General features: G+C 39.8%; 2 protein-coding genes across 9 annotated transcripts in view; one reads left to right on the top strand and one right to left on the bottom strand.

Annotated features, from left to right (window-relative positions):
• Positions 1–26,777, bottom strand: part of LOC139463861 (poly(rC)-binding protein 3-like) — a 348,995-nt gene that overhangs the window by 152,557 nt on the left and 169,661 nt on the right. For all 8 annotated transcript variants that reach the window (XM_071245245.1, XM_071245243.1, XM_071245246.1 and 5 more), the window contains exon 5: positions 14,456–14,566. The gene's annotated coding sequence lies outside the window, so the exon portion shown is untranslated. The remainder of the gene's footprint in view (positions 1–14,455; positions 14,567–26,777) is intronic.
• LOC139464198 (mucin-22-like) lies at positions 24,545–25,801 on the top strand. Its single transcript, XM_071245725.1, has one exon. It carries the CDS (start codon positions 24,545–24,547, stop codon positions 25,799–25,801), a length of 1,257 nt encoding a protein of 418 aa, XP_071101826.1.

Consider the following 26,777-nt stretch of genomic DNA (forward strand, 5'->3'; position numbering starts at 1 on the left):
ACTAAGACAATGTCTGTATGTCTTTGATTAGGCTGTATAAGTATTGGTTATCAGGCCACACCTGCTTGATCATAAAGTCTGCCGCATGTTTTGTTTTTATTTCCATTTTAAAAAAAAATATAAATGTTCAAATAACTTGAATAAAACTTACATGGGACTGCCAACTGGCCCAAGTCTAGTCTCCCTTTAAAGTTTTCATCATGTTGATGTGTCAAGGACACATGGTTCTTGTGCACAAGAAAAAAATAGTCATTTGATGGAAAAGGCTTGCATTTGTCCAAATGTCATATCCAATTCTAGACGTCATCCAGTTTGTAATGTGTCAGATACACAGATGATTTTATTTTTTTATTAGTTTTTGCAACAAAAATATTGATCTGATTCAAGTCAAATTGTAATTTCCATAAAATAAAGGCATGTTGTAAGAGACATCATCCTTATTCTATTTTGACATTTCAATGTAACCCAGCACAAGGTATGAGTTAAAAGTAACTGACAGTCTCAGAATCAATTACTTCCAGTGTTGAAATTGGCATAATCGTACCCTCCATTATCAAAAATAAGACAAAGTTATTATTCTCAGACTCTTCTTTGCTTTAAACACATTGCAAAAGTCTCAACCAGTGTGAGAGGGACTGAGTGAGTGATTGAGTTGAGGGTAAACGCCAACAGTAATAGTATTTCAATTATATCAATGTCAGCTTAAATGGAAAGCCTTAAAGTGATGCAAGTCATAGATGCGACCCCTTTCTGTAAAACCCAAGAGGATGGAATGGTGCTAACAGACAAAGGGCCATCACCCAAATGAATGTGCAGACCAGCATATCATGGCAGCTAAGGAACATACTGCTGCAATGTGGTGTCCAAGGGAATACAAAGGCCCTGTTCGACAAAGCGATCATAGCAGTAAGGCGATCATAACTCCCATACTTTAACATCGACTTACAACTTTTGTAGCGCTCAGATCGCTTTGTGGAACAGGGCCTGAAGTTCTTCCCAACCAACTGGACAAGACATTTGGTCAAGCATAGATGTGTCTCAAAGACATCCCAATAATACAAGTTCCCATCCACCCTTCAGAAGTATTTGCATCAACACTGTCAAGATGCGGACACATCTATGCAAACATGGCAGACTGACAAGGCAGACAGACAGATCCCAGTGTGATGTACCTAGAGGAAGCCGTTCCTGAAGCGCCGCCGACAACCCCCTGCCGTGTCCACCACACACCTGTACCTTCAGTTATGTCATGTTTATCATAGACTTGTACACCGTGTTGCCAAGGCACAGCTGACCCGAAAACACAGCTGCCTGTCTGCATGGAACAAAATGAACTGTATCAGCAGGATAAGCCAGTGGAGCACGTACATTTTAGTGACATTTTGTTTCTTTGTTTGTTTGTTGTTTAACGCCGCACTCAGCAACATTCCAGCTATATGATGGCTGTCTGTGAATAATGAAGTCTGGACAGACAATCCAGTGATTGACATCATGAGCATCACTCCACCCAATTGGGAGCAAGCCTGACCACCCGATCCCATTAGCTGCCTATTACGACAAGAATGGGTTGCTGAAGACCTGTTCTACCCCAGATCTTCACGTGTCTTTCAGTAACATCTTCACTGGACTGGAACATGCGACTGAAGTAACAAGTGCCACCACGAGGAAGTGAATGAGTGAGTGAGTGGGGTTTAACGCCGCTTTTACCAGTATTCCAGTTATATCACAGCGTGTCAGCTTAATGTGGGAGGAAAGCGATTCAGGTCTCAGACACTTACCACTTCGGTGAAACTCACGAGCACGGGTATGGTGCTGACAAACCTAGAAACATAATTGGGGCGAACCGGGATTCGAACCCACAATCATAGGTTTCTGGCGTGCCCAAGGGACGCAACTCTGCACAGCGAATCGCGTCACCTTAGTCAACTGGGAACCCGTGCCCCCGCCACAACGAGGGGGAGAATGCTCACCTTTTCACAAACACCTGGTATCATCACCATAAGATAATGATGCTTAAACACATGTATACTTGTAGTCGGAATGAAACAATTGTCTCTGCTTTTAGCTTTTATTTAACACAAGTAAACCCTTGCAGCGTAACAGTGGTAGGACAAAAACAGTAACAGTGAATTCAACTTGTTTTATTCTTTCTGGTCAAGGTACAGGTTCTTCTACCATTATCAAGCAAATGAAACTGGCATGACGGAAGCATCATCAACTCTAAGACAACATTTCAAGCTGTACTGCCAATGATCAACACTATTCGTATAATTGATAAATGATAATGTGAAAAACATCAAGGAAGTTAATTAGGATCTGAGAATTATTCGAAACATCTCATGATCCAAACCAAAGGTTTCTGATTGATATTGATGATTTAAGTACATATAATCAGATAACGGTGATTAGTTCCCATTAAACTCCACTGGGCTCGGTTTATACAGGTAGAAATGAGGTAGTGAGTGTGCTTCTACACAGGTTTTAGAATAAGCACAACACCAAGTATTTCAAGAGTACAAGGGCAACAGACTAACATCTAGTCTCTGAAATAAACATATCATACAGAAAAACCCCATTAAATTAAATTATCTTTTTAAAAAATAATAAAAGGGAGCCCAGAGTCTCTTCATTTTCCTGATACTGCAGAAATCTAGACTTGCTTAACATTATAGACTTAGTTTCTTACACAGTTTCTACTTGTGAAACCCGCAAGCAAGGGTATGGTGCTGACACTTTGAGAAGTATTCCAGTTGTATTACAACGTGTCAGCTAAATGTGGGAGGAAAACAAGTCTCAGACAGTTTCTACTTGTGAAACTCTCAAGCAAGGGTATGGTGCTGACAAACCTAGAAACAACCAAGACGAACTGGAATTCGAACCCACAATCACAGGTTCCTGGCGGGCCCAAGGGATGCAACTAGGCAAAGGGAATAGCAACACGTTAGATGACTGGGCCCTTTCAGGGAAGAGGTAGTTGGAGAATTTCAACAGGACCCTCAACAATGGCTTATTGCAGAAGGATCGTGGAATACTAGACGTTGTCAACCCTTCTGGAGGCTCACACAAGGGGAACATCACACCTTATGCCCCAAGGAATTGGTTGACAACACATTTATCTCATCCGGAATATAGTTATTCACTTTGATTCTGACATTTTTACAGCTGGCAGACGGTGTAAACAAACTCAATTACTCCCCTTTACCCAATGCATTTGGACATCGGTTTATTTAAGCTCAACGATACAAATGTGAGATAACCAAGTTTGCTAAGGTGTGTTCCGATTGATTTCTCAGCAGGTGCAGGAACGGGCTAAATGAGCAGGCTACATGAGCAGAAAATAATTGCTCATTCCTTAACCAATCAGAACGTAAAAGATGTTATACCATATGCTTCAGTAACAACGCAATACTACACAGTGAAGAGCCAAGGCAATGCTACACGTTATTGAAGAGTATGCTATATCTTATTATGAATGAGCTTAACCAGCATGAGCACAGTAAATGATAACAATTTCAAGATGCAGATAATAAAATCACAACATTACATGGTATATTGAAAACACAAATGAAGTTGGTTATTTTACATGTTTTTGCCATTATTTTTTTGGGACTGTAGATAAACAGTGGAAAAATAATGTTTTTTAATCCATGACAAGTTGTCACCTTTGTTGTAAACCCATAACGGGAGAACGACTGGAAATGTCAAGCCCAGCATTATGATGTTGTATTTCATTGGAAAAACTCGATCTCATAAATATAGCGGGGTAAAATAATCTAGGAACCCCTCCAAAAATGTTTTTTATAATGAAAGCTGAAGTATACAGCATGTGTTGGAACCATTCTAAAAAACATACTGTGCACACAAAGTAGGGGATGTTCTGTTTTCCTTAATTGCCAGTTCTATTTTTACTACCAAGTGATGAGATTTCTTTCAACCATATTCAATGAAGTCATGGCCATCCCTATGGTTCAGTGAGTGAGTGGGCATAACACTGATTATAGCAGTATGTTGGTTTCATAACGGTGTGTCAGGTTTGATGTTAGAGGAAAGAAAAAACCAAACTGATGCAGGTATTAGACATTTTCAACATTTGTGAAACCCACAAGCATGGGTATGGTGCTGACAAGCTAGAAATAGAATCAGGATGAATTTGGGACTAGAAACTATGATCACAGGTTTCTGGCACATCTAAGGGAGGCAACTCTGCTCATCAAACTGTCTAAAAACTACGGATGACTTATATTTGATGGTCCCTTGGACTTTGAATTAACAAAATGTCACAGCAACTGTAAATGTCTTGAAGTCTACTGCATATCGCTGTCTACAATACGATTCCATGAATAATGCACCCAACCTCCCATAAAGTCATTTAAAATAATGCACACTTATATACCCCATCTACAATGTGATCCGGAGTGAAACACATCAGCAGAGCATGCAAAGTCCCAGAGTCCTGACCATGGAAATATTTCAACAAAAAATATATTTTTGTAGTTTTTTTCATGACAGAAAAGAACAGCCTGGGTCCATTTCCACAGAGCGATCTTAGTGCTAAGATGGTCGTAACTCCCATATATGAACAAAGACTTAAGCCAATCACTAAGTGAGTGAGTGAGTGAGTGAGTGGGGTTCTTGCCCCTTTTTAGCAATATTCCAGCAATATAAAGGCAGGGGGACATCAGAAAACTGTGCTCCGTACATTGTCCCCATGTCTTTAATTGCACCATGGTCTTCAGCGTGGTGAGCAAAAGCTTTAACTGCCCCCAATGGCTACCTTTGTGGAGCGGGGCCAAGGTCATTCTATACCTCATGTTTGTTTGCACTCAGCAATATTCAAGGTATATGACAGCAGTCTGTAAAAGATCAAGTCTGGACCAGACAATCCAGTGATTGACATCATGAGCATCAATCTACATAATTGGGATAAGATGACATGCGTCAACAAGTCAGTGACCCTGATAACCGATCCCGTTAGTTGCCTCTTACGACAAGCATGATTCCATACCTCATGGCACCCTGCTATGAGATTAATGTACAGTGTAGTACAGATGTGTACAAAGGTATGCTATCACCACCATCAACATGTGTGACAAACTGTGACACAATAAGTGTAGGCATGTGGGAAGAGGGGGGAATGGAGACAAATACTGCTCTTTTAGGACCTGTCAGGTCAGAATGTAGAATCAGTGTGCGTGACAACAATCTGGATGCCTCTTGCGTCATCCACACATGCACATATGTGCCATCCATTGTGATTCAGCAATCATGTCAGAAATGTCAGTGTTGGTAGATTTAACACTGACAACTACATGAGTCTGGGTACAATAAGGCCAGGTACAGTAGGGTAAGGTTAACTAATCATCACTCCTTATCTCAGTAATTTAGCTCTTAATCTCTAAATCAGTGATTAAATGAATGTTTTTTCACCATAGTCAGAATTATTACACCATGCAAAAAGACCGGGCCTAAAATCAACCATCAGAACCTCTGCTTGTTATGCGTTTCACAACGCACTCAGGAGTATTCCAGATATATGATGGCGGCCAGTAAATAATCAAGTCCAATGATTGATAATGTGAGAAAAAATCCAAACCGTCAGGGCACAATGACATGCAATCAACCAACCCACGGAGCCTGATTGATAGACTAACATTTAGTCTCTGAAATCTTATTTTACACAAGATCCTTCTTGACTCTTAAAAAAATTAAAAAATTCCCTATGCTGATTTCAGATGTGGAATAGAGCTAGCTTGAGCTGGCTAGACTTGCTTTTGTATGCATTTCTAGATTATGTTTTTTCATAAAATAAATATATTCCAAGGTCATGGTGCAGGACTACCTGATTGAGTTAGTTGGGTTTAACGGCACTTTCAACATATTACAGTTATATCACTGCGCGTCAGCTTCATGTGGGAGGAAAGCCTTAAGTGATGCATGTTTTAGATGTTTGCCAATTCGGTGAAACCCATTAGCATGGGTATGGTGCTGAAAAACCTAGAAACATACTCTGGGCTAACCGGGAAGCAAAACCATGATTATAGTTTATGCCATGCCCAAGGGACTCAACTCTCAGACTACTGAGACGACTGCTGGGACAACCAGTGACCCTCCCCCCCACATGCCTGACCAACCAATATGTGATTGACATCATGAGCATCGATCTACGCAATTGGGATACGATGACATGCATCAATCAGCGAGTCTGACCATCAGATCTTCGGATCTTCATGGGTCCCTTACCAAGTACGATACGATCACATATATTGCCTGTGACACGTCTCACGAAGCATTCCGACATGGTTGGATTGAGGGCCACCTGGAAGCAGCATAGGGATGCTGCCAGATGATGTCTTCTGCTTCCTGTATAATAAGACTCAGGTTCAACAGGGTTCAAATCTTGGTTGGTATTGTAGGTGAACCATGATTTGGTATTCCTTTGATCACTGGAACTAATATTGTTGGTATTGTCGGCTGTTGATTGTGTTAAAGTACATCTTGAGAGATCATTATTTCAGTTACGTCAAAGGCAATTTGGGTTGTATACACCCCAGGGAGTTGAGATCTTCTGATCTTCTGACTGGGGTAATAATATAGCGGTTTGAGCATGCTTTATGGTATGGACTTGGTGCACGATAAATCTGTACATTATTCATAATTAGTAGAAAAGCTCAAAACGGCGCAAGCCCAAGATAGCATCATGACCTTATGACATCATTTGAAATGACAGTGACATCAAGTGGCGGCAGGAAATTGGCAAACTCGGGAAGATACGAAAATTTTGCAAATAAGAATCTATAGCGATCAGCCTATTCCTGCAACATTAGGGCTGGAAGAAGAATGTATCTTGCCACATGCATTAATTAAGTATCACGTGACAATCAAGTCTGATTGGGGCTGTCTGTATCAACTTGAAAGCTAACACATGGTAAGGTATGGTGTTATTGGCATCTAAATAATGGCTTTATTCATAAGATAACATTCTTGCCAATCGCGTTTCTACACTAGATGTTTTTCTTAAGAATTCTTTCAAAACCAATATCACTCTCTTGGCATATAATCAAAGACGATCAGTTATTACCATAGTTAGGACTAATAATTTACTCAATTGGGTGATACACCACTTTGATATCATATATATATATCACATGTCCGATTAATGTTGGACATACCTATGAAGATCTGGGTTAGTTTAGGTCTTTAGAAACCCATGCTTGTCGTAATAGGTGAGTATGAATCGCAATGGCTTGTGAGTATGTGCATGTGTGGATGACGCAAGAGGCATCCAGATTGTTGTCACGCACACTGATTCTACATTCTGACCTGACAGGTCCTAAAAGAGCACTTATTGTGTCACAGTTTGTCACACATGTTGATGGTGGTGATATCATACCTTTGTACTACACTGTACTACACTGTACATTAATCTCATAGCAGGGTGCCATGAGGTATGGAATCATGCTTACATGTCCTAAGAGGCGACTAACGGGATCGGGTGATCAGGCTCACTGACTTGTTGATGCATGTCATCTTATCCCAATTGCGTTGGCTGATGTTAATGAATTATGACATCAATCCCTCAATTGTCTGGTCCAGAATCTTTTTACAGACCGCCATTATATAGCTGGAACATTGTTCAGTGAGACGTTACACAACAAACAAACAAACAATGATGTTTGAAAAGAACAAATTGAACAAAAAGCACAAAAAGCAAGGATAATAATCAGAAAGGAATTGGATTCAAAAACATAATCATCAGATCCTGGTACACCTAAGGGATGCAACTCTATGCAGTACATTAAGACGCCTTTATACAACTGTGTCATCCATGCCCATAATACAATATATCACTAATGTCTAAAGACATCATAAATGTTAATCAATTAATTATCAATACAAAACTGAAAAATGACAGGCACAAAGAAAAGATACCAGAATAACCAACTACCCATGAACTTTCGAAGACATGCATACATCATGGGTGTTTTCTTGATGTGAGTGTGATCTTCAATGTATCAAATACTGCATTCCCTTATAGTCAGACAATGCACTCATCTTTGCCTCTCACAAATACAAATTCCACATGTCTGGACTTCCATGCACTTCTGAGGTTGATGGCGTCTAACTTGGGACTATGACTGTCTCCCTTCCACACAAGCAGCTATGGGTAACGCTCAGGTGGTAGCTTGTCGACAAACAATGTATAGTGTTTCCATAACATCTCTTACTTTGCTATTCTTCATTATAGGAGACAAGAAACATAGTATGTTTTTTGTCACATTAGCAGGTAATCATTCTTCAGAGAATTTTGATATGCTGAACATGACACCAGCATAGGAGGAATAGTGATCAACAAGTAACTGTGAAAGTGATGAAGTCTTGTGGTACAACATTTAACAACTATGTAGCCATGTTTTACCTTGTATCTCAGCACCCATTGTTCCCATGTAATACCTGTGTATACATATTTTATTTTCTAAATTCAAGCAGAGAACCAAGAATCTCATCCTATATTTTTATTTTTATTTGATACTCCATAAAATGTTAAGCCAGACCTCTTCTTCTGGAATTTCTGATGAATTTTTGGCCCGAACATTCAGATCAGTCAGCAATATTTTTTAAATTTTCATTTTCAAACATTTCCTCAAAATGTAAAGTAGGTAGGAAAGAAAAGTAAGTGGGGGCAGACGCATAGGAAAGAAACAAGTTTAGAGTTACCTCCCTTCCATTATAGACACATAGACACATAGACACAGATTTAATTATAGTATCTTAAATAATTTATTCATATTGATGGCAAACAAAGTACAATCACATATTGTACTCATGTTCGCAGGGATTCAAACTCAAGAATTTCCAATCATGTGTAAATGCTTCAGCCACTCAGCCATTCCACTGGCAAACAGAATAGTTTGTTTGTTCGATTTTGGTTAAACACTGCTTTGAACAATATTCCAGTTATATAATGTCTAAAGTAAAGCCCACTATGATGCTGGTTATAGACGTTTACCAGTTTCTTACGTTCGTTCGTTCGTTCGTGAGTGAGTGTGGTTTTATGCCACTTTTAGCAATATTCCTGCAATTTCACGGCGGGGAACACCAGAAATGGGCTTCACACATTGTACCCATGTCGGGAATTGAACCTGGGTATTCAGGGTGACGAGCAAATGCTTTAACCACAAGGCTACCCGACCGCCCTTACCAGTTTGATAAAACCCATAAGCACAAGTACTGTTACAAATCTACAAACAATCAGTGTCACATGAACATCCTTAATCAGGCGAGAATATAGCAAATATTCTTGGAATATTAGGCAAAGCACAGGGAGGAGAGCCTGAGTGTCCCAGGCCAGACATTCCATCAGACTGTTCACATGTTAAACAAGCACCTTCCTGACAAGCAACAGACTGTAGTATACAGTAGGGCTGTTACGATTCACTCGCGTATTCGGTGAATCGAACTGTATCCATTCATGAATTGAATTCGTTATTCGTGGCCACTAGAATCAAATATTAATGTATATGCAAGCATGTGCATTTACTTAAAAATATCCATAAGAACATATTATATGCATAGATTTCTTCAAAGACAACACTCTTATCCTATTTAATTTGACAGTATTGTGGTCACTGGTCATTGTCCCATTTGAGCAGATACTAGTACCTGGATAAGTGAAGTATATAAATGTATAATATATTAATAATTAACAAACCATGTCAAATAATTTATGTTATTATTGCTTCACTGAATATAACAAATAATACATCAGCTTCTGACCTGTGATTGTATTTGTGAATTAATATTCGTATTAGTTACACTATATTCGTGATATGAATCGTATTCGCCTCATAGTGTATTCGTTGCAGCCCTAGTATACAGCGACATAGACAACATACTGTCAGAAACACTACATCTCTATAAAATCTCCCACCTAAGAAGTTCCACACCTGTGCCAGCAATGTTTAAGACCCAGGGGAGACTAAGGCCTGAAGAGTTCACTCCCTTTGATTGGTCATTACAATTATCTCATCAGAAGCTTAACTATTACATAAATTTCCCTTCTTATTTTCCAATAACATCTTACGGTTAAAAAAAAGAAGTTTTCATATTTCTCACTACAGAACTGTATGAAGAAAGCTCTGTAGTAAATCAAAGTGTCTAAACTACGTAAGCCTAAAAACTAATCAAACATCAAAGAAAACAGATTTCTTTCCAGAACATACAATATACAAGTCATCATTATTTGAAAAAGTTTTACAGTGTTTTTCATTTTGAACCTGTCATTTCTCTTTCTATCAAGATAAAACCAATATTAACTTTGAAGTGAATCTCGTAAAAGTTTTAAAATCCATCCTCGCAATTATGGGATGATACATATTCATGATAAAACTGAATAAAATCTCGTAAAAGAAACATCTCAATCACCTTTATTCTCCCCCTGTCACACAGTCCATCTTCCACTAATGAAACTGATATTAAACTGAGAGGTTCCAGATTACACTGACGGCAAGATGCTAATCTTTATTCAATAAATCCTGCGTTTTCATCAAAGTAATTATCAAATGATCGCTTACCGACTGAAACCCTACATTAGAACTGCAATAATGGCATGACCTTTCACCTTTTATCTTAACCAGAAATACGGTTAGAAGTCCAAAAACCTCCTTGTTGTTGTCAACCAATCAAACGTCTCTATCTCAGAATCAGCTTCACACGGGATGACATTTAATAATGAGATTATTGATTCGGAATCTTGGCTCCGTTTCCTTCATTGAGCTTTAGATTTGATAGAAATCAAATAGCAATAAATGCACATAAACTCCGCATCTCACTATACCATCACCATCTGATGGCTGGCGCTGGATATTGGGAGGAGAAAATATGAAATATCATGTGAGTTATAACTATACGAGATCAGAGGGTGCTATTCACAGATCATGACTCTCCATGGCGAGGCTCTAATCCCTTCATTTTGGGGCAATTTCATTTGAGTGCAATAAAAATGGGGTAATATTGTGGCAATATGTCATTGAATCCGTCAAAATAAATGCTGAAAGGTAATTGACCAGGCTGCTGTTCTATAGCAGATAAATATGGATGATTACTTCACAGTGAGCGTTTAATGCAATGGCACTTGCATGAGCCGTATTCCACTCTCAGGTGATACGACATGCTGTAATGTGGCTCACAGCATCTCAATGCTAATGCCATTGAACGGGGAGGATTTCACAGCAGGGATTACAAACTGAGACACCACAAAGCTGAGTAACAAGAAACTTGTCAAAAACATTAAACCAGATTGTGCTTCCAATTATTAGGAATCTTCAGAATTTGAATGAACGAAGAAAATGCCATATCGTAACGATATGGGATTTAATAAATATTAAAGAAACTATGTTTGGTTTATAAATTCAAACAGAATTGTATGGTGCTTTTTATTAATAGTTACAGGCCATCATCTTATATAATTATGAACAGATATTTTACTGAAAATTCAGTAAATCATACATTTACCCTGGCTAAATCTATCCCAAGGTTCTTGTCACAAGGGAAACAACAAATGGTTAAGAATGTCTCTGTTTGCTTGCTTCTTTGTTTGTTTGTTGGTTTGCTTGTTGGTTAACCCCACATAAACAATGTTATATATGATGATGGTCAGTAAATAATAAAGTCAGACAATCCAGTGATTGATATTGTGAACAACGATCTACACCATCAGGGTATGACCTCATACAATCAACCAAGTCTGACCACCCAAGCACATGACCAGCACAGGTTATAGCTAACCCTAGCAACTTTAAATAAACGATGGATCTGACAAACAAGTGGTTGATAACATTAGCAATTAAAATCCATGTCATCTGCTCTCACTGATCAACCAAGTAAAAAAATATAAAACCTAAATTAATGGAAAACCAATCAATAATGAAATCCAGGTTGTAAAAAGGCTGAAATGGGCTTTAAACAACGATGAAGCGTATGACATTATTAACGTTATCCACAAAGGTAACTGCGGAACACTGAACAGATCAGCCCTTGTAACATTGTACTGATCAGAGATCATTCCATTACCAACAAATCAGTTGGTTTCATTTCGATTCAGACCATATATGCCGAACAAAACAACATCCATCACACAACTTTCTATCAACATGATAAGCATCATGACCTACACCCACAACAGTATTCAACATACAGCTCTGAAAACCATCAATGCCCCATCAATGCAGTAGGTAAACCATAAACGTATGGCAGTCACACGTTGCCTGCTGCTAGCATGCTTAGTGGATTGACAGGTCTAGTGATGCCATTAACCAAATAGACGCACATCCATTTCCTGGGAGTTTTGACCACTGCTCATGATAAGGTCACTGCAAGCAGACCAATCTTGGTCAAGATCCACTGACCAAACAAGTGATGTCCCCAGCCAATAAAGGAGAATGAGACCCAATCAAATGAACCATTCTCTGATGGCCTCTAAATCAATTGGTTTGAGCCCTTGGGATGTCATCAGGGCCTACGTGAGCCCATGAGGCAATCACCATACACCATTTCACATTCAAAGTCATCTCGCTATCTGTAGTGCTCCAAATTTACAAAACGTCACTGATTCATCACCTTGATAGCCTAGGAAAACAATGTGACTATCAAAATGATAATAATCTGTCATATGTGATTATTTCTTGTGCAAGGCATATGCATGAAAGAATGGCCTTGATTCAGAGTGTGGATGAGTGAGTGAGTGATTGAAAGGGGTTTTAGATCGTAGTCAGCGATACTTGGTTTCTGAACTTTTAAACTTGACCCAAGAAACAGTTTAGGATTCTCCATTAATCAAATATTGATCTTCTCACGTTGTCTTCGTGGGATGCATGTTTTTACACAAAAGTGATTTAGAAGGAAAAACTATATATTTTACCCCCACAAAGAATACTAACAAACACAATTTGGCACACACTGAACTCAGCTTTTCCATGCAATGTCAGTTGTCAAGCATGTCATTTTATGGATAATAATCATTTGTATTATTAAAATATATCAATTATCAATATTTATGCTTTATATGACGCAGGATATTTAAGAAATATTTGTTTTGGTGTTAAAAATGACTGACGTGCAAAATTTAAAGTGATGAATCGATACTCAAGTGAGTGAATGAGGGAACATAGCTTTGCCCCGCATCACCATTCAGACATAAAAGGCAGAGTTTCATTGTCAAAAGCCACGTACACAAATCCTAAAAGCTCAGATTGATTGATTCAGTTGATACTGTTTTAGTGAGCAATACATAGCCATACAACAAAGATCTGTAAATAATGGACCCAGGACCTACAGTGGTTGATTGATACTAGTCAATACCTTCTGGGTATGATGACACACAAGCAGCCAGGTCATACATCGTAACCAATCACGTTGGGTCTCACAGCAAGAAAGTATTTGGGACCTTCTTGCTCCAGGATCTCAAAAGGGCACAAGTTTCAGAGGCACTGAAGCAAAGTGAGTGAGTATGGTTTTACGCTGCTTTCAACAATATTCCAGCAGTATTTCATCAATATCACATCAGGGGACACTGGAAATGGGCTTCACACATTGTACCCATGTCGAGAATCGAACTCAAGTCTTCGGTCCAAAGAGGGCACGCTTAAACCACTGGGTTACCTGACAGCCCCTCATTGAAGCAGAGATGATGAGGACATTGGCAATGAAGAAAAAGCGAAGATCTGTCCTTTGGTTCAGTTCCTCCCATAGAACATCTCATCAGCCACGGCATCAATTGTAGAGGTGGATGCAAGAATTTACAGAGAGATAAGGTGTGCACAGTACCCAAGTCATGCAGTGAACATAACCAACTCACATGTTGACATGCAAAGTGTCTCAAAAGTGGAGAGGTTGTGGGGGTTTAAACAAACCCTGTACCCCCAGATCTGCTGGTGAATTGATCTGCTGGAACATCGGACTTGTTATCACTGCCAGTGTTGTACGGACATCCCATCTGGCTGGGGCACATCTTGATCAACACCAGCAACAAGGGTCTCATAGCTTTGAAAGACCAAGGAATCAAATGAGTGAGTGAGTGAGTATGGTTTTACGCCGCTTTTAGCAATATTCCAGCAATATCATGGTGGGGGACACCAGAAATGGGCTTCACGCACTGTACCCATGTTAGGAATCGAACCCGGATCTTCAGCATGACGAGAACGCTTTAACCACTAGGCTACCCAACCGCCCCCAAGGAATCAAAGATGAATGTCACCATCAGGTCTTGCAGCAGGACAGTCTGGTGTTGGGTAAACAAGCTGGCACATTATAAGATGGCTGCTGAAGATCAGGAACAAAACACTTACCTTTATCTCCCCAGATGCCACAGATCAGACGACCTTGCTCTCTGGATGATGAGCTCAGGGTTGATTTCAGAAATTAACTCAAACAACATCTACGTGAACAAACATGAACATACCTGTCAGTTGCTATGCTTGTGATCTAGGTACACCAGCAGGACACAGACAATGAGAGATTCACTTCAGATGACATCAATGGGCAGACAAGTGGGCTCATTGACTCAGATTCGCTGAAACAATAACATTTATGGTTGCAATTCTGATATATTTCCACTAAACAAAACAAGGCCACATTTTCTTGTCTGAATTGATGTTTAATCTTTTGTTCATACAAATATGAATACAGTCAAATCTGGACATAACAAACTATGGCTATACAAAATTCAGTTTGTCCTAACAATCAGTATTTTCTGGTACTGCCCTTCTGGATATTCATCAAATAGCTCTTAAGAAGATCCTATTTTAGAATTGGTCTTCAACAATCCATGCTCGTTGTAAGAGGCAGCTAAAAGGATCGGGTGGTTAGATTTGTGAACTTGTTGATGTATGTCATCATATCTTAATTGTGTGGATCGATGCTCTTGATGTCAATCACTTGACTGTCTGGTCCAGATTTGATTATTTACAGACAACTGTCATATTGATAGAATATTGATGGGAGTGATGTTAAACATCAAACAAACAAACATTCATCAAATGCTTTTCAAAAATAGGATCCTGAGCTACATTTTATGCATCTCTGTATATGACAAACGTAATTACCATATTTAGATCTACAACATGTTGCAGCCCTATGTTCAGCTTATCAGTGACGCAATATTCTAGCAATATCACGGCGGGGGACTCCAGAAATGGGCTTCACACATTGTACCCATGTCCGGAATCGAACCCAGGTCTTCGGCGTGACGAGCGAACGCTTTAACCACTCGGCTACCCAACCGCCCTCAGCTGACCAAAGAAACCTTGAACCACAAACAGTCCACTGAATTAATTATTGGTAGGTTTCTACAAGACATACGCCGAAACAGTCTACCAGTCTAGTCCAGATCCCAGCACAAACATACAACATGTCTCATTATCTCCCTGGTTACAACAAAGTCACAGATAACAACAGTATGTCGAAATGATCTGGAAAAGAAGATTCTAATCACAGCCAGGAAACCTCAGCCATTGTGATCCCCTACTCCAAAGATATATGCCCCGTAGCGGATGTTTCCCTCTCTGGCACCACAATGAGCCTCCAGACAGGAAATATTGTGACATCTTTGTCTCCTCATATCCCTTCCATACCCCCTTCATCTATCACATACAGAAACAACAGCACATGGAAGGCCTAAGCTCTCCCTATAGTCTTCTAGTAATTATACGTCAAACATCAGACGAATTCTCTCAAATATTAAATCCCCTCTGGGAGGGGTGTGCTGAAAATATTATAAGTATGCACCACATCCTTGATTTAAAAATATTGGCATAACACCAAAGTAATATCAGTTTCAGAAAACTGTTTGAACCTGAAAGATTTTGAGACGATGCCATCTGTGGTTTGTCTCCTAATTGCTTATATAATGCTTAAGGATATGTAATTGTAACATCATGTTGGAACTGACAGATATGAAAGTGTGAAGGAAGCTTCAATAAGGCTGTGCAGTTTCTAGCCCTTATCATTCAGCATATTTCTCCAGAGGCAAAATATATATATACTACTCAAAGAAGTTGTGACTATATTTGATCTGTCATGGTCAACCTTAACATCTTTGAGTAGTACATATATATGTCATACAACTTTTGGACCCGTAAAGATCCGGGGTAGAATAGGTCTTTAGCAATCTATGCTTGTCTTAAGAGGCGACTAACGGGACCGGGTGGTAAGGCCCGCTGACTTGGTTGATGCATGTTATTGTATCGCAATTGGGTGGATCGATGCTCATGATGTCAATCACTTGATTCTCTGGTCCCGACTTATTATTTACCTACCGCCGTCATATAGCTGGAATATTGCTGAGTGTGGCGTTAAACAAAACAAAACTCAACTTTTGATGGGATTACTCCTATCTATCAACATCTGTCTGATTGTTTGTTACCGTCCTATTAACAGCAAGCGAAATTGTCATGACTTCTTTTGTTCATTTGTTTGTTGTTTAATGTCACACTTTGCAATATTCCAGCTGAATGATGGCGGCACATAAATAAGCAAGTCAGGAATAGACAATCCAGTGATTTACATCATATGCATCGATCCACAAGATTGGATTACGATGACATGCAATCAACCAAGCCACTGAACCTGACCACCCAATCCATTAAGTCACCTCTCACAACAAGCAGAGGTTGCTTGGGACCTATAGTCTGACCTGGAATCCCCACTGGTCCATTTCATATTGAAATGATCAAAAGTTCTCATTTTCAAAAGCTCTGATCCACTGAGATTCATAACATTGTGAAATGCTTCATATTCCCTATAAAAAATTGAGCAGAATAGAATGTGTCCTCATTGTGCTTCAAGATCCTCAAGGATGGAAAGATGTCTTGTATCAATAACACTGATACCCATACCAGGACTTCTAGCCTGTTAAAAGGATGACCTGAGAAATGAATGAATTCTCATTCCCTACGTGATAGCTCAATTCTTTCACAATAGATGAAGCAGATTAAAATTTAGTACAATGACTTAATTGCTTCATGAACCATCCAATAATTGACATGTATTTTCTATGCCAATTGTTGTCATTTCAATGTTCTTTGCTGGCTATTTGTGTGAATCTATTACCATACTAAATGGGAGTTGAATGCCAGTGCAGTCACAAAGTCGGACCGAGCTTGTTGAGATGGATCGCATGCAAAGGTTCCATCGTCACTTAACAGGGCGAGTGCTGTATCACTTCTGTGCAAACATGATCAAATATTAATGGACTTTAACAACCAGCTTACACAGGCCTTGACAAAATCAACCACAAAACGTGGATAATTATGTGTTTGGACAAGTCTACAGGGATTTGAAGGATATTAGATCGCATTGTCCTCTAACGATAATTGTACACCACACTGTGACCCAAGGGGAGACAATTATGGGTTGTCACAGCTCATGGTGATAAAATGGATTGGTTTCCACACTCTTGTTATGCACAGACAAATAGAATGTCATCATTCCCAACGTCATCCTGCTGCAACAGTTTACACTAATATGCACAACTGATTTCTTTCAGAATATACTGAGAAAGATTGGACACACCAAGATTAACAACTGATTCAGTAAATGAAAGAGGTGGTGAATGGTCATAGAATATGATTTTTTAGATAATTTCAGGTGGAAAATTTAGTGTTACTAAACTTGGACATTCTAACCAAATTACATTGTAGACTTCAGGTTTCAGGTCTTATCAAGCCGTAAAATAGGAACTTTGAAACATTAACTTTATGTCCCAATGATATACTTTCCCTCATCCCATATCTGACATCACAAAAGCGCCTTTACCACGAGGGGTGAACACAACAGTATGTAAGCACAGGTGAACACCGAGGACAGTGAACATCACAGTGAGTCTCACAGGTGAACACCAAGGACAGTGAACATCACAGTGAATCACATACGTGAATACCAAGGACAGTGAACATCACAGTGAGTCTCACAGGTGAACACCAAGGACAGTGAACACCAGGGACAGTGAACATCACAGTGAGTCACACAGGTGAACACCGAGGACAGTGAACATCACAGTGAGTCACACAGGTGAACACCGAGGACAGTGAACACCAGGGACAGTGAACATCACAGTGAGTCACACAGGTGAACACCGAGGACAGTGAACATCACAGTGAGTCACACAGGTGAACACCGAGGACAGTGAACACCAGGGACAGTGAACATCACAGTGAGTCACACAGGTGAACACCGAGGACAGTGAACATCACAGTGATTCTCACAGGTGAACACCGAGGACAGTGAACATCACAGTGAGTCTCACAGGTGAACACCAAGGACAGTGAACATCACAGAGAATCACATACGTGAACACCAAGGACAGTGAACATCACAGTGAGTCTCACAGGTGAACACCGAGGACAGTGAACATCACAGTGAATCAAATAGGTGAACACCAAGGACAGTGAACATCACAGTGAGTTTCACAGGTGAACACTGGGGTCAGTGAACACCACACTATGTGACCTTCACACAGGTGATGAACACCAGGGGAAGTGAACACAGGGACAGTGAGCACCACTGTATGTGAAAGACACAGAGGTGGTGGACATTGATTTGATGAACACCAGGGACAGTGAGCACCACTGTATGTGAAAGACACAGAGGTGGTGGACATTGATTTGATGAACACCAGGGACAGTGAACACCACTGTATGTGAAAGACACAGAGGTGGTGCACATTGGTTTGATGAACACCAGTGACAGTGAGCACCACTGTATGTGAAAGACACAGAGGTGGTGGACATTGATTTGATGAACACCAGGGACAGTGAACACCACTGTATGTGAAAGACACAGAGGTGGTGGACATTGATTTGATGAAACCAGGGACAGTGAACACCACTGTATGTGAAAGACACAGAGGTGGTGGACATTGATTTGATGAACACCAGTGACAGTGAGCACCACTGTATGTGAAAGACACAGAGGTGGTGGACATTGATTTGATGAACACCAGGGACAGTGAACACCACTGTATGTGAAAGACACAGAGGTGGTGGACATTGATTTGATGAACACCAGGGACAGTGAACACCACTGTATGTGAAAGACAGAGGTGGTGGACACTGATTTGATGAACACCAGGGACAGTGAACACCACTGTATGTGAAAGACACAGAGGTGGTGGACATTGATTTGATGAACACCAGGGACAGTGAACACCACTGTATGTGAAAGACACAGAGGTGGTGGACATTGATTTGATGAACACCAGGGACAGTGAGCACCACTGTATGTGAAAGACACAGAGGTGGTGGACATTGATTTGATGAACACCAGGGACAGTGAGCACCACTGCATGTGAAAGACACAGAGGTGGTGGACATTGATTTGATGAACACCACCTTACGACCTTCGTTCAATATCAATTTTCCCACTGAAAAGTAGCCAATTTGTTTTTTTCAATATTCTCACAAATAATGAAATATTTCATATTTAGCCAATCTTGTATAGAATGGAGTTTAATATTGAACCTGTTCACTTCTTATGACAAATGACTGACAAGACCACAAAAAAATCAAATTATTCAATATCAACCTTATCAAATCTGAACATAAAAGCATGAAATTTAATTCAACCAACCAAAGGTTCCTCAAAATGAACTCAAGATTCTGAATCAGAATCATGTGTAGAAGTATGTAGAAATATACCACATCAATACTGTAAGGTGTGGACAACCAAGCAATGTTTCATAAAAATCTCTTTTTCATCAAACACTTCAACAAAAGGGGGTGCGTAATTATTACCCACAAAATCCCTTCGCAAACCTCCTTGTGAATTATCAATACTGCAGCATAATTAGTTGTCCCACACCAAAACTATGGCATCTGATAACCTATTATCATCATATGCATACATGCAGCCAGACCACACAGGCTCCTCCGACCACCAGACATTCCTGTCCTTCAATCAGCTCTTCAGACAGAATGGGCCAAAGACGCTGCTTCCACGGACTAAAATAGGCACAGGAGTTAATCCTTAGTAATAATTATGCCTGAAAATGCCAAGGGTTGTGGATGACAAAGATTCTACTTTCACAACAACTACTTGACCTTTTAGACAAAATCACTTTTCCTGTCCGAAAAATAACTTGGAGGATTAGGATTTAACACTCTTTGCGCTGGAGTTATTACTTTAGGTCAGGGTTTAACACTACTCTTGTGCCAGATTCACTACCAGGTCAGGGTTTAACACTACTCTTGTGCTAGACTTAACACCAAGTTAGGGTTTAACACTCCTCTTGTGCCAGACTCAATACCAGGTCAGGGTTTAACACTACTCTTGTGCTAGACTAAACACCAAGTTAGGATTTAACACTACTCTTGTGCTAGACTCAATACCAGGTTAGGGTTTAACACTAATCTCGTGCAAGACTTAATAACATGTTAGGGTACCTGACATACAAACCTAAAATGGTACCTTGACTGGCACATTGTCTGACCTGGCAACAAGATTTAACACAAGTAGTCCTAACCTGTATAGCACAAGTATGTTCAGTCTTCTTAAGGCACAAGATAGTGTTAAACCCTAACCTGGTATTGAGTCTATTTCAAGAGTAGTGTTAAACCCTAACCTGGTATTGAGTCTTGCACAAGAGTAGTGTTAAACCCCAACCTGGTATTAAGTCTAGCACAAGAGTAGTGTTAAACCCCAACCTGGTATCAAACCTAGCACAAGAGTATCTTGTGGCTGAAGAAGACTGAACATACTTGTGCTATACAGGCTAGGAGTACTTGTCTTAAATCTTGTTGCCAGGTCAGACAATGTGCCAGACAAGGTACCATTTTAGGTTTGTATGTCAGGTAAATAGAGAGCCCAAAAAAACTAAATTAATGCTAGTCAGTCATATTGGATACAAGTCACATGGTTCTAGATTTAGGATATTACAACTTCATATTTTAGAAATAACGTATTATTCCAATGTTAAAGAATGCACAAGAGATAAAAACAAAGATAATTGTACCATCTTTACAACAGAATTTCTTTATGAAAAAATGAGAAGTATGACACGATCTGTATCATCAATGACAAAACTTACAAAAGCATAAAAAACAGTTAAAATACACAAGAAGAAAAGAAATTACCCAGAAAAGGGATAACCGCCACAAAACATCACTATTAGTATATTCCTGCCAAAAAGCATAATACAACACAGGTATATTCTTAATGTTTAAACTTTATACATTTGCTTAAACTCCTTTTTTGCCTTGACTAACATCTTTGAAATTAAATTTTATAAGATTTGTTTTGTCAAGTTGTCCTTTTTTGTATAATACAAAGAAACCCTGACAATCTCTTCCTTTTCAAACTGAAAAGATAAAGACTTGATAAAGTACTGTATATTGCTTGGCGATTTTCAATTTCTTTTGTTTCAGGGCTGCATGAGAAGCAAAATTTCTAGCATTTATTCCAAGACTTCCAATAGTGAAAGCAAAAGGGTTAAAGTGAAACAAGCGAAGGGACAACCCTGGTGCAGTCAAATCACGCTGTTACTATTCAAAGGTAATTTGGTTAATGTAGCTTCTTGGTTTGTGGAAGCCTCAGCCAGCCCAAGGCAGCCATAGTACCAGGACTGAGAAGGGCCTGTACCCATTAATTACAAATCCTCCAAACATTCCGCTAAAGGACAAGACTGGAATGGTCACTGTAATCATTACGGAGCTGCTACAACTTCCACTTCAGGCTTTTAGTTTTTGTTTATTTAGAGTCAAACTTAAAATGGTCCAAATATCCTGTAGCTATTCAGTTTTTGTGTTTCACTCAACCTAAACTAGTGCTTAACAGAAATGTTGATGTGACTTTGTTTCGGTGAAACTACCTGCTTCTGGTCATAACGTTGTGATCATCTATCAATGAAGTGAACTCCTGTAGTTCTTTACTGAACAGCATGCACAAACAGTTTAAAATTTCTGTTAGTTTTTATAAAAGTTTTTAGTGCAATAAAATTCCTTTTCTTCATAAAAAAATAATTAATCTTGATCATGATGAAGTAACTTCATCACATCAAAATTAATTTTGTCATTATACTTGATCTACTTACTATTACCTTCATCATTGCTATCATTTTACCAACATCATTGTTCTCATTTTGAAAAGTTGAAAAACATGGAGAAAGGGACATAACTCTGTAGAAAAATAATTTACGGCACCAATTTTCAATTTCATTCCTGACAAATAGCTCTTAGATGAGCATGCAAACTTTCATCTATGTAACTTCAGTAGTTTCTGAGAAAACTTATCCCCACTGCACACACTATGCACTAAGTTGAAAAGCATGGAGCAAGGGCCATAACTCTGAAAAAATTAATTTAAGACACCAATTTAAGAGCCATTTAATATCATGACCAGTAATAGCAGTGTGTAAAATTTAATTTCTCTAACTTAAATAGTTTTTGACAACATTTGTCTACATTGAAATCGGATGGGCGGACAAACTCCGTTCCTAAATCCCCCGCCCCTTTCATGTCAGGGGATAAAAACCATTACACGTTATGCAAGCTGATAAAGTTGTCTTGCATATTTCCATTTTCACTGATACAGCTACCATGACGTATCCCCGAACACAAAATCTATTAGCTCTAACAAACAGGCAAAGGAAAGGCTCAGTTTTTCACTTGAATGAAAAAAACGAGGTGAACATGTGTGAAAATCAGAGGGGCTGGGCCAAGACAAATATTTGTATGTGGTCCTTGCAGACAGCCAAGCTCGCTCCTCTTAGCACGAGAGGATGGAGAAAGAATGCAATCGGCTTGTGCTTAAGCAGAAGCACAAACACCAAAATACATGAAAAGTAAACTTCCAAATAATTAACTGCCTTCTACCTTCAAACTTAAGTAAATAGAACTGTAACCTTAGGCGCAGATAAGCCACAGAGATCAGAGTTTAATACTCTCACTGTATTACTGACTTAATAGGAAGATCGGTGTGAGACGCGCTCGTCGCCCGGCCATGGAGGAAATTAAGTAGGTACAGCACAGGTCTCTAATAAAAACGTCTCCATCAGATTGATTGCTCTGCGTCAATCAGCAATAGTGGGTAGCCATTATTTTGTTTTGACAGAGTGCAATGAAAGGGAGATAACTCATGTCAGCCTATCAATGTTTACCTGGAACCAGGATCATGAGATATTATCGTAATGAAATTTGGTTTGGATTTCAGGTGCTCTCATAAAATACCTAATAACACTTCAGATTTGTTTGTTAACACGCTGTCACCTATTAGGATTCCATGTTTCATTTTCTTGGCTGGCGTATATATTTTATGCTAATAATCTCTAACCTAGCAGAAAGATTTATTGGCGTCAGTTTTCCTTTAGGCAATTTGCAATGTCATCCCGGTAAAGGCAAGGTGAACATGATACTAATTAAACAGCCACCATATTGTAATACTCCCTTGTATTACAAATTGGCTTTAGGTCAAAGAGGAAGAAATATAATTGGTGTAATTTTTTTCGGGACTATAATGAGTTGTAACATGCAGTACTGACAAATGTGCTCCAAAATAAAAGTTTTTTTAAACTCAATTTTTCTCCACTCCACTGATATTATGATTTATTCTGACAAACTTGATAAATGTTGAAACATATTTTATCACGACTTTGTAAGCCTTAAAAAAACAATATTTACATGGCTTAAAGTAATAAGCAAATATAACAGGAGCAATAAATATGAGGAAACAAATACACTTCATATACAAGTTCCTCCTGTGTGGAGCACTGGTGGCTCAGTCGTCTTAGGTGATGCAATTTGCTGTGCAGAGTTGCATCCCTTGGACAGGCAGAAACCTGTGAGAGAGGGTTCAAATCTTGGTTCACCCTGATTATGTTTCCAGGTTTGTCAGCACCATACCTGTGCTTGTGGGTTTCACTAGTGGTAAACATCTAAGATCTGCATCACTTCGGGTTTTCCTCTCAAATAAAGCTGACACACAACAATAATACTGAAATACTGATCATTACTCACTCCTGCTGTGCATAATCATATTGTTCTTACTACATAGATATTTTGTAAACTGGAAAGACCTGGCAACACAACATTAAATCTATAGCATATACATTATCATTGCAACTTCTGTACTGAATAACTCAATAACTAGCGAGTGAGGGGTGTACACTTCGTTCATGCTATTGTTGCACTCCAATTGTCAATAGGCTGATGGCAATACTTCACTGACAAGTTGATATATCACCAATTTGAAATCAGTGTCAGTGTCAGAGTATGGTTTTACACTGCTTTTAGCAATATTCCAGCATTATCTGGTGGGGGACGCCAGAAATGGGCTTCACACATTGTACCCATTTCGGGAATCGAATCCAGGTCTTCGGCATAACGCGAACGCTTTAATCACTAGGCTACCCAACAGCCCACAATTTTATACCAAAACTATGCTTGACTGGCAATATTTTGAGATAGATGTGAAAGAGTGCAAAACGTGTGTATGAGGAACAGATGAAGTGATGCAGGTCTTTGACGTTTACCACTTTGGTGAAACCAATGAGCAACAGATCATGGTGGTGACAACCAATGAGCAACAGATCATGGTGGTGACATCCAATGAGCAACGGATCATGGTGTTGACAACCAATGAGCAACAGATCATGGTGTTGACAACCAATGAGCAACAGATCATGGTGGTGACAACCAATGAGCAACGGATCAGTGTGGTGACAACCAATGAGCAACAGATCATGGTGTTGACAACCAATGAGCAACGGATCATGGTGTTGACAACCAATGAGCAACGGATCATTGTGGTGACAACCAATGAGCAACAGATCATGGTGTTGACAACCAATGAGCAATGGATCATTGTGGTGACAACCAATGAGCAACGGATCATGGTGGCGACAACCAATGAGCAACGGATCATGGTGTTGACAACCAATGAGCAACGGATCATGGTGGTGACAACCAATGAGCAACGGATCATGGTGTTGACAACCAATGAGCAGCGGATCATGGTGTTGACAACCAATGAGCAGCGGATCATTGTGTTGACAACCAATGAGCAACAGATCATGGTGTTGACAACCAATGAGCAACAGATCATTGTGGTGACAACCAATGAGCAACGGATCATTGTGGTGACAACCAATGAGCAACGGATCATTGTGTTGACAACCAATGAGCAGCGGATCATGGTGTTGACAACCAATGAGCAGCGGATCATGGTGTTGACAACCAATGAGCAACAGATCATGGTGTTGACAACCAATGAGCAACGGATCATTGTGGTGACAACCAATGAGCAACAGATCATGGTGTTGACAACCAATGAGCAACGGATCATTGTGGTGACAACCAATCAGCAACAGATCATGGTGGTGACAACCAATGAGCAGAGGATCATGGTGTTGACAACCAATGAGCAACGGATCATGGTGGTGACAACCAATGAGCAGCGGATCATTGTGGTGACAACCAATGAGCAGCGGATCATGGTGGTGACAACCAATGAGCAGCTGATCATGGTGGTGACAACCAATGAGCAGCGGATCATGGTGTTGACAACCAGTGAGCAACAGATCATGGTGTTGACAACCAATGAGCAACGGATCATGGTGTTGACAACCAATGAGCAACGGATCATTGTGGTGACAACCAATGAGCAGCTGATCATGGTGGTGACAACCAATGAGCAGCGGATAATGGTGTTGACAACCAATGAGCAACAGATCATGGTGTTGACAACCAATAAGCAACGGATCATGGTGTTGACAACCAATGAGCAACGGATCATGGTGTTGACAAACCAAGAAATATGATCAGGGTGAACCTGAGGGACACATCTCTGCATAGCGAATTTTGCTGCCTCAGACGTTTGGACACCCTTGCCCACCTGTGTAATTAGAGCATAATCAACACATGTGTATACTGGAGTGGAGCTTGAACAACTTCAATAAACATGGCTGTGACTGCCATCTGGCCCTAGATATAGTTCCCTTGGAAGAAACTTCAGAAAAGTTCCAGCACTTTCAGAAAGTTTCTACAAAATAACACCACTGCTATCCATCTTAAGCACCATAAACATCAACATCAAAGTTCTTGAGTGACAAGAACAGTTCCTAAAGCCAAAGACCTGAGCACCAAGACTGCACTCTGCCCATATTAGTAAAACTCTTTTAAAGCAACAGGCATCAATCTTGGCCTCAGTTCCTTAACAAGCTTGTCTGTGAGCTTGTCTGCAATGGAGGACATGCCATTAGTGTGGGGACACACTTGCCCAACACAAGCTGGGCTAAATGAGACCTTAACATGCTGTTGCCTAGCCACAAGAGTAGGGCATTTCCTCCTGACAGTCTGTCCGAGTGAGACGGAAATCGTGAGAGATGGAGGAACACTTTGCTACCTTTGTGTCAAGTCCGGGACAGGTAATAGCAGAGTACCACTCCATCACAGCAGTGTCAACAGATACTGTGTCAAATATGTCAGAACGCTTCATTTTCTATTTAGTTTTCTTCGAACACAAGTTGGCTGAAAAATAACACCAATCCTAAAAAAATATTTCTTTCCCAAGAACATCATGAGATTCTTCCTCACCAATTGTCCACAGTTTCAACTGCCATTTTTTTCTTGTTGGCATGTTCACTGAAGATGCTAATGTTCCCACTACTGCGAGAATGAAACCACTGATTCAGCACACACTTCATTATAGATCATCCCCTAAGGTGTCTGCACCTGATTTGACAAAGCAGTTGCAACTGAAGTTAGAATTCTGGCATAACTATTAAAATCAGTACG

The sequence above is a fragment of the Haliotis cracherodii genome, unplaced genomic scaffold (genome assembly GCF_022045235.1).
Source record: "Haliotis cracherodii isolate W230 unplaced genomic scaffold, xgHalCrac1.p SCAF_16, whole genome shotgun sequence".
Lineage (NCBI taxonomy): Eukaryota > Metazoa > Mollusca > Gastropoda > Lepetellida > Haliotidae > Haliotis > Haliotis cracherodii.